Raw genomic sequence first — 10275 nt, 5'->3', positions numbered from 1 at the left:
TTCACATTTTCTCTCATGTATTTCAAGAATATTGTATTGAGTAAATAAATAAATTTTGAGAATAATTAAATGCCCGAAAAATGAGCACGTTCGAATACACACGAAGAAAATGCTCCAACAAACTACGAACTACGATATTAATCATAGGAAAAAACAAGATCAATTATCAATTAACGAAACGATCAATTAACGAAACGATCAATTAAAGAAACGATCAATTAACGTAACACTTCTAAACCGATCAATTATTCAAAGTTAATTTAGTATGCGTGAAATTCAAGGCAATGCAGCAACAGTGCACTATTCTATAACACAATTGCAGCAATAGTGCACGGTAACATAGCACTATTGTATACATAATACCTACACAATTCTGTTGATGAGAATGTGGCATGTTGGTAGCCGTTTCTTTCCTTCTTTACAATAGTGAAAGAAGCGAAGGTTTTCTCTGACACAACCTCTCAAGCTATAGGACAGGGATATTGACAGATGAGAGCATAGACACTGACGCAGATCTGAAATATAACAAATTTGGAAATTGATTTGGCACTTCTAAGTTACTAAATCATAAGCTTCAATATAATTCTAAATCATGTCTACAATTTAGCGATAAGATGTATTGAAATGAATGAAAGCGCATGCACAGAATTATTATTTTCACTCTATTTTGGTGGTGAAACATGAATATAGAGTAAGGTATAAAGTGGTGTCAATGATTTGCAACAAACTTGATATTTTGAGGAATTATAATGCAAGTTTTCAACGTTCATCTTTAACGAAATAACCACATTTATTTCAAGATGAAATATATCCGTAATCATCATCATATCTGTCAAGATTTCTGTATGAAACATAAATTTCTAGCAGTTCTTGTAAATAAATGAAATACAAGGTATCCAACTTGATTAGTGGTCATACGCAACAAGTTCCGCTTTGACTGCATTCAAAATCTCAATATCCATAAATTAGTTAACAAAAAACTTCAAACCTAAAATTGAGTAAAATCGACAGTATGGCTTAATGTCGAGAATTTATACCTCATGAAAGTTGAAATTTAATTCTTTCTCTTTAAAAAGTTCTCCGGTTTTATTTTAGTGAAAAATTTTCGATAGTTTTATCACGAAGTTGATCCGGGCATGTAATATTAGAACCTTGAATTTTCGCAGAATTTAAATAAGATATTTTGATTTGGAATGTACGTTTGTTTCGGTTTGAATTTTCCAATGAATTATCAAAATAAAGCTCAATTTCACCAGCTTCGAACATGAACAGATTATCTATAGCACTTTCCTGTAATATACGGGAAAATCTTATGTTACATCAATTCCAGCCAATTGAACTGATGATGTCTCACTTTATACGGTCGATCCTCATCGAACAAAAGCTCATAAGACTATAAAGTAATATTGTCAATGGCAGAAGTAACTTCCAATCAAACTAGCATTAAATAATTCACGATCACCGTTCACATATTGCTGGCAGATACGGCAGATCATTTGCAGGCAGATCCGGAAGATCACACGAGCCTCCTCTGCAGGCTGTTGTCCTCCTGGAACTGGACCTGGTTTCCTTCTTGTAGAGGATCAGTTTGCGATCTTTGTGAATTTACAGCTACGACCTTTTGATTTTCATTAGGGGACTCCTTGACTTCTTCGGGTTTCTTCTCTGCTTCTTCTACGGCCTCTTCGGGTTTTTTCTCTGCTTCTTTTCCGGCCTCTTCGGGTTTTTTCTCAGCTTCTTTACCGGGTTCTCCGGGTTTTTTCTCTGCTTCTTTTACAGCCTCATCGGATTTTTTCTCTGCTTCTTTTACGGCCTCTTCGGGTTTTTTCTCTGCTTCTTTTATGATCTCTTCGGGTTTTTTCTCTGCTTCTTTTATGATCTCTTCGGTTTTTTTGGCATCTTCTTTTACGATCTCTTTTTCTCCAACATCTTTGACAGTAACAACAGTATCAGCTTTCGCTACTCCTTTAACGATTTTTTCAAGCTCGTCCTCAACTTTCTTGATACTATCATTCCCGGCTTCAATTTTAGCCTCATCTTTAACAATTTCGTCCTTTACCCCATCTTCTACAACAGTAGATGATGTCTCTTTCTCGACGGTTTGGTCTCTTTCGACAGCATCCTGAGAGTTATCGTCTGGTGACCGCTGAGTCGTGGCTTCAGCCTCTGGGATCGTAGGTTCTTCTGACGCAACAGCAGTGGAGGGCTCCGACGAATTTATTCCAGAGCTTGGAGTGTCTCTCATTCGAGCCCAGTAGTCGCCATCGCTGGCAGGCTGAGTTTTGGATGCAATCGGTTTCTCTTCCTCCTGAGGTTGTACCTTGGATCCCAATTTGTCTTCATCTTGAGAATTTTCTTGGATTACGTCGGCTCCCAAGACTTTCGAAACTTCAATGGTAGCTTCTTCCTCTGTATCTGAACTTGATTCAACTTTTGATTTATCCTCTAGTGCCACCTTTTCAATGACTTGGGGTTGAGCCTCAGTGGTTTCGGATACCTCCGCATCTGATGCCGACTTAACATCGGCACTTTTTTCAGGAACGATCCCTGACTCTACAGGTTCGGGGGTTTCAGTTATTTCGACTATCTCAATAGGTGCACTATCTTTAAATACGAGATCTGATGCACCAGAGTCGCTGACCTCAACTATTTCAATTGGGGCAGCGAATTTGAAGCTCACATCTTCTTCATTGGCTTCTTCCTCAACAGGAATATCTGTCACTCCATCATCTGACTCGTCTCGGAGGACTTCTGGGATGATTGTTGTCGCGTCTTGTTCCTGATCGATCTGTAACTCGGATTTGTCGAAATTTTTTGAATTAATTCTCACTCCCTGTGTTCCACTTGCCGCAGTTTCAATCTCTTTTTCTCCCTCAGGCTGTAGAGTTGTTGTCTCAATCTCATCAACTGCAACTTCTTTTTCCGAGGCTGATTTGGGGTTGGTTTCTGGGGAGGGAGTTGTAGTATCTGATTCATCGTCAACGGACTCGCTTCTGAAAAGAGTGTGACTGGAAATTTTTTCTTCCACTGCCTCTTCGATTGGTTTATCTGTTACATCTTCATCTCTGAGATCAAAAATCTCTGTAACAGCTTCTTCTCTATCAACTGGAGTATTTTCAGTCACTTCTTGATCAGGAAAATTTACTTCTTGGTCTTTAACTTTTTGCGATTCCTTCTTAGCTACTAAAGCGTCAGCCAGAATTTTGATTACAGGATCACTGGTTTCATTTTTCTTGGCATCGGTTGATTCTTTGCGAATCGGGATGTCATTTTCAGTAGGGGCAGATGTAGTGTCTTCATCCACATTACTCTGCTCCACAGATACTTTGTCAGCAATTTCAGTTGGTGGAATTTCAGCGCCTGCACTTGGAACGTCTTCGGCAACCGCGACTATTTTGGGATCTTCAGTAGCTTGTGGTTTCTGAACCTCAGGTTTTTTGGTTTGTGAAACTTCGGCTTTTGTCTCTAGTTTTGTTACAGGTTCAGCTTTTTCATTGTTACCCTGTGTTGTCGCATTGACTTTTTCAACTACCACTTCATTTTTGATGGCATTATTCCGCCCAACGACAGTAGCTGAGACCGAAGACTCTTTTGGCTTCGACGAGGCGACCGACCCTTGGGGAATAGGACCTGCAATGCGAAAAATATCCTTCATAAACCTTGGTATCATCTTAACATTTTTCTAAAAGACTTTTCAGAAAATTTTTTTAATGAAGAATATACATTTATCCTGAAAAATCATCACAGAATTTTGTAATTATTAAGAAAAATTGTCAGGTGGTTCTAAGTGTCCATGGAAGATGGACACATAGTTTATTTGGTAAAAATTTTCAGGTGGCAGAATTCACTATATATGAATTAAGGTACTCACTGGCACAGGCAGATGCCACTAGAAGTAACAGTAGCAGGGACTTCACGTTATGCTTCATGTTGATCTGCACGGAAAATAAAAATATTAGGAGAAAAGATATCCAAAAATGTTGAATATAACACGGATGGATGACTTGCTGATTTGTTAAACTTGCTCTAGTGACGTACAGCGTCAGCACTCGATACCAATTAGAATTTTCCGTTTACTTAAACTCAGAGTATCAAAAATTAAACTTTTTCTCCATAATCCCCAATATTCTGGAATTAATTCACATAAAGAGGAGAGAAACATTAAATTTTATTTTATTTTCGTCTTTAGTGAGACATGTTTCCGATACATTATTTTCTCTTTTGCTCTGCGGACGACTGAGACGGTAGTCAATTGCACCAATTTGCTTGCAATTGTGGCTAGCTTCTAGATGACGCATGGCTTTCGTAACGACCGTGCAGTCTTGCTTCTAAATTCTAGCCTCTTTTTTGTCGTTTTTTCTTACATTTTCCAATTTCCATGCCAGCGCTGTCCTTACATTTACATTTCTCTCAAGCTTCATCACATCGCCTATGTCGCCTGTGAAACTTATTAGCTAATATAGGCATTCACACGGAAGCAATTTATATTTTTTCTTCAAATTTTCGATGGTCTCCTGCTATGTATTTTTTTGTGTGCTCCTCTGTGAATAAAGAATAAATAATTTCCTACTACTCTTATCATTTTCTACTCGTCTTGTCCAAGCATCTTACAAGCTCAGTGCCAGACTCTTCCTAGCCTCCTCATGAACTTCTATCTTCAGGAGAGTTGTCGATATTTCAAAAGCTCAAGAGCAAACTTTGGCCTTCGAGCACGAGCCCTGGCTGAGGTCAACGGCATTGTATGCATTGAAATTTATCAATCTTATCGACAAATTCTTAACAATTTTTGCAATGATTTGCAATGAAGAAAGCTTTGAAGTGAATTTTTCAACAAAATTAAGTTTAATTGAGAAAGAAATTACAAACTAACCATATTAACAAAATTATAATTTTTCCGTAATAAATAATGAGATGGACCTGATTCCGGTCACCATTTATCAGACTCATTTTTCCATCAAACCACGTTCAGTTCAGGCACACTTGTCGAGCGTAGTTAATTTTTATTGTTGTGGTATTCGTACTCTTCAATTTGCAAAGTTTGTCTTCATGGCACTAGAAAGTTGTGAGAAACTTTCTCGCTCCATATTAGGATGCAGTCTGTACCCAGTGACCTTTTCAGCTCGTCCTGAGAATACGCAGTTCATTCTTGTTCCTAATGTTTTATTGCTGAAATTGTAACTTTTTATGCGCCTCAGTTATTCAATTTTTAGTGCATTTAAAATGAAATTGATAACGCTCTAGGAACACAGTATTTGGGTTGAGAATTTTTTTAATCAATAATTAATGTGCGAATACATGTTTTGATCTTTATATTTAATCGCTTATTTAATTTAAATCTCTGACCTCTGACTTGAAACGATCAAGTTTGCGTTTTTGCTGGGCCGCCTATTTTGCTTCACTACTCATTTTTATAGCAGATATAACTCTATATCTCTTTGTTCTCAATTTCAACCCATACTCTGAATTTAAAAAAAAATAAACCCTATATTAAAAATTATAATTGTGCTCGTGCATTTCCCAAAGCAAAAGGCACTACAGAATTTACCACTCACCGGAGTACTGCCCAAGTAGACAATCATATATAGTCTCTACCTGGCTAAAGAACAATCTACTGGCCATATCTACCCGCCAGGTCCCGTTAGGTGTCCAAGATTTACAGTCTACCTGTTATCGCGCATTCCAAAGCCAGCATGTTTTAGTAATGGTGACCTGGTAGACCAGACAACAGGATCTACCTGCTAGACAAATATTTTACACGGTTACGACAATCCTCGCTATCTTTGATTAACGGTTGCTCAGTGTACTGTACCAAACAGAGAGATTTGAGCATACGGCAGCATCGCACTCGTCCTCAAACATGGTTCACTATTGGACTTTTTTCTAAAGGAAGCTCGGCAAAGTGGCGAGAATGCATATTTGTTTGCAATGTTAATTTTTTATAAAAAGGGAGGTTCTAGAGAATCGAGATGTCAAGTTTTAAATTAAGGTTTATATTGTAAGACCTTAACTGTCAGTAGCAAGCCGAGATAAGCGACGCAATTTATTGTGTCTTTTATATCAGTCTTTTATATCATATTGAATTAATTTAAAGTTAGTAGCATCTTGCTGTTTACGCATTTTCACGCGAAAATAAAAAAATCTTCAATTCAAATCAATAATATTTGAGTTTAATGACGCTAGTTTATAATTATTAGGAGACTCAAAAACTTTTCCGCGACGAACTTGCTCCACTTTGTTCTGTTTTGATTCAAAATTTATGGGTGCAATATTATTTGTTGGAGAAAATTATACTCCGTTATTTAAATTGTTTAAAATGAGTGACATGAAATAAAATTTTTGAATATTCATGTTATATATTTCCGATGTAGGCAATATTGTGTCAAAAATTATTGGAAAATTCTCTGCTTTAAGAATCAGGAGCAGCATGAAAAGAAGAGGCGGCGTCTGTCTAGCCCAGCTTTCTCGAGTGGCGCCTTAGACAAAGACTGCATTATGGCCAGCGTCATTTTTAAGGTCCATTTCGCAGCCTTAAAGGCATTGGCAAAGCTTTTTTATAAGATGAGATCTCATTAGTTTTTTAGAGTTCCAGGCGGTCAGTAACGGTTCTCTGAAATGAAATCCTTGCGGTGGTTTCCAAATGATGCATCCAACCGGACAGGTTTTTTTTACTGGGGTGGAAGCAATCATTTTCTCGACGGCGCCGCCTAAAGAAAGTAAGCCAAGTTCTTGGAATGAAATTGATTGCTTCGGTCCAGCAAGCTCCTCATTGTCTGGCTCCTAGGACTACCTTGATTGCATGCAGGTGCAATTTTGAAATACGTACGCTACGGAATGCATAAAAAAATTAGTGCCATGAGTGAGGAAATGGTTTCATAAACCCGAAATGAGGCTCCGAATTTTTCATTATCTGACTTTAAGAAGCACAATGATAATGGGAAATTGAGAAATTTAATCAGAGAATGGGATTAAAATAGAGACATGAACAACATTCTAGGAGTTAAAGATTAAATTATTGTGGTAAAGTTCTAGTTTGTTTGTAGTTTGTATTTTTATGGTTGTTGGAAAAAAACGACAAGAAATAGCTTGATTTCGAACTTTTAAAGGATTCTTGGAAGTAACCTTATGTTAAGTGATATAATCAATATTTAGTAAATGTTTGAAGATACCCTCCAGAAGTATCGATTGAATGTGTGATGTTAAATGATGCACTTATATATCAATACTCTTTGTTAAAAAACCTGTATTGGCCCATGCATTATTGGCAAAAATAAGTAAGTTCGTCAAGAACGTCTCGAGGATAATCGTTTTTGAACGCCCAGGCTTTAACTGACGAGTCATGCCAGGGTAAAAAAATTTGTGCATTCTTCTTTGTGTCGTGTGATTGGTTGTTGCTAAATGACTTCCTAAACTGCGTAGTTTAACCAAGCATGTGCATTAAAAAGTTACTATTTGCGTTTCTGAAAATATTATGAGAGAAAATAATGAAATCTTACACTAGCCTTAAGCCTGCTTGTGGGTTCATTTTTTGAGATTTTATACCAAAAATGACGATACTTTTCAATTCGTGAGTTGAAACTAAGTATTTGTCTGAATAATTGGCATAACATGTTTAACAACGGATATTCAATTTTTTATGTTGTTATACCACGTCAATATACATATGAGTTCCAACATTATTATGTACGTAAACTTCCGGTACAACAGTGAATTTATTCGACTAATGGGTACCGGAAATGGGTATTGGGTAAAATACCCTAATGGGTATTTTACCGTTCTGGTACGGCGGAATATATACTGGACTGATGATAGATTAACTCTCGCATGCATAAATATTTTCAGTGACTTAGGATACGCCTCGACGCAAATTTTCAACCCCGGTATAAAATTTTAACTAAATTTTAATCGAGAAAATTTCATAGGTTTTCATCAATGTCATTGGCTTTTAGTCATTTACAGCATAATACTTTTTAGACTTCGAATCAACTTCAGAAGAGTTAGTTACCTGTACTCCGATGTAATTTTAGCAAATTAAAAGAATATGAAGACTTATCCTGGCTTGCCACTCCTGAGGGTACGCATCATATTTCATGTAGGGCATTTCACAACATTTTTCAGTCATTAAAACGGTTTTTAAGTAAAATATGCGTAAATGGTGTGGGAAAAGGGACCCAACTACTGCATGTGAGCTATGCATACTTTGAATGCTTCAACACAAAATTTTATGCTCAAGTTTTTTTGTTGAAACTTTTGTTAACTTTTTGGCCAATGCTCACAGTTTTGAAGCCATATGAGACACAGGGACCCTTGTTTTGCCCAATATGAGGTCCCTGTGTCGAATTTTTTTATTATAGTTTGATACTGTAGCTCATCGGTACTGGCTTGAATTCAAAGTTCAGAAGATAATTCAATGAAACTTTGAAACAACAGAACCGTAAATACATACGGAAGAAAGTTCAACGATCCAAGAAATAGACAGCGACGATATATATTTTCAAGATTTTTTTGAATTCATAGGCAAATTAAAACGGTTAATAAAGAGGTAGCGGAGTTTCAAAATTGAGTTTAATTGTGAACCTAACGTACGATAATTGGTAGTCGCTGAATTGACAATGGTCAGGCTCCCATTTTCGGCTTCCCTTTTTGACGAGAAATTTTTCGTTGTAAAGCTGTCAGTCAGAAGGTCTTTGATCCCTAAAGTCTCGCCTGCATTTATCGGTCGCAAGATTCAGTGGGAACAATTTCCTTATTCTTGGTCGTCTCAAAGCAAAAATAGAAACAAAATACAAAAAAAACTTGCCGCAGGACGGAATGAAAATAGCCTTTTCATGACTCGTAATTCTATACCGGCAGATTGTTCCTGTCTTGGATAGATTCTAACAATTGTACTCTTTTCTTTTGTCTGTGTGATGGGAAACGAAAGATAACATTTTTACGGTGTATGACTTTTGTTGGTAAATATTTTACTATCTGGATATATAAATTTTGCAGTTCATTAGAAATGTACAAAAATTGTGTCTTTAGATGAAAAATTTACTAACCGATTTATTATTGTTGAATGTTCTGGGCTAATGTTTTCTCGATTTTTCTATTGACTTGCAAAATTGAGCTAAAAAAATTGCGCTTCCAACACTCGAAAAATTTTAGTTATATTTTTCGATCGAGGTAAAAACTGAGAAAGACAACACACAATTCAGCTAAGAAATTGGCAAAATTTAAAGTCATGCACATAGGAATGTGCGGGAAAAAATTGCGATGGTTCATTCGGAGCATGCAAAAAAAAAAGATGTCGTTAAATTGTAAATTTATTTCGAAATTTATATATCACGAAGAGAATTTGCAATAGCGCCATCAATTTTTTTAAATACCTCGAATGATAATTCAGTCGTAGAAGAATCTAATTTTAAAAATTATTTTCTTATTATATTATTATAATTATTTGAATTACTGTATATGAGTAATTCAAAATATGAAATTCAGCATTTTTAATTGTTTATTTGGAGGACCAATTAATTGATGTTAGATGTGGGTAAATTCTTTTCTTTTATTTTTCTTTGAATTTTATCATTTTTGAGAACTTTTTAACATTATTTTAGGTAAATTTTTTGAAATTTAATTGGTTTATCGGCAATTATGTCGTTGTCGGTAAATTTGAATTTAATGAAACGATTTTCATAGTTAAACTATTTTATCGAAAAATTTCCCATACGAATTGATTGAAATTGAAATTTTTGTTGACACATCAGCCGCGCTTGTCAATTACCAATCATTTTGCTTGAGGAGAAGTGTATCGAATAATAGTATTACACTTACAAATGCATTAAACTTTTTAAAAATCCCTTACTAATATTTACTTCTATTGCTTAGTTTAAAATCATGTTCACTCTATAATGATCCTATGATTCAAATGATCTCTTTTAATGAGAAATTAATAAAAAATGCACATTATCATTGAATTACCTTTTGTACGAAAAATATTTAATCTTATACAATAAGTACAATTATAGGTAGGTACCTTCAACTTAATCAGCTATACAACTCATTATATAAAACGTAATGTCAAACGACCTCAGGAACATTAAATATACAACAGTTAGTCGTAATTGTATCTAATCTCTCATAATATAAAAATTAATACGCAGCATCAAGTATCATTACCTCAATTGGGATCAGAAAGCGTAGATTTATCTCAAGAACGAGCGGGGATGGTAGCGATGCGAGAACCTTGCAGTCCGACGTCTCTTCGGCGACTCGTTTGGAAGCGAACAACCTCCTGCC

The 10275-nt window shown here is 35.9% G+C and overlaps 1 protein-coding gene across 1 annotated transcript; it reads right to left on the bottom strand.

Moving 5' to 3' along the window:
• On the bottom strand, positions 1-10275 carry LOC108682941 (triadin). Its single transcript, XM_018172205.2, has 3 exons — positions 10156-10275; positions 3872-3935; positions 1-3630 (listed from the first exon to the last, which is right to left on the bottom strand). The coding sequence occupies exons 2-3, from the start codon at positions 3927-3929 to the stop codon at positions 1517-1519; spliced, it is 2172 nt and encodes a 723-aa protein (XP_018027694.1). The 5' UTR covers positions 3930-3935; positions 10156-10275; the 3' UTR covers positions 1-1516.

The sequence above is a fragment of the Hyalella azteca genome, unplaced genomic scaffold (genome assembly GCF_000764305.2).
Source record: "Hyalella azteca isolate HAZT.00-mixed unplaced genomic scaffold, Hazt_2.0.2 contig6408, whole genome shotgun sequence".
In the NCBI taxonomy this organism is placed as follows: Eukaryota; Metazoa; Arthropoda; class Malacostraca; order Amphipoda; family Hyalellidae; genus Hyalella; species Hyalella azteca.
The sequence above is the reverse complement of the archived record's forward strand: the minus strand, read 5'-3'. Positions and strand labels throughout refer to the sequence as shown.

Coding starts and splice junctions, on each gene's coding strand:
- LOC108682941 (XM_018172205.2), bottom strand. CDS start 3,929: ATGAAGCATAACGTGAAGTCCCTGCTACTGTTACTTCTAGTGGCATCT. Junction 3,631..3,871: donor AGTGGCATCTGCCTGTGCCA/GTGAGTACCTTA, acceptor TTCGCATTGCAG/GTCCTATTCCCCAAGGGTCG.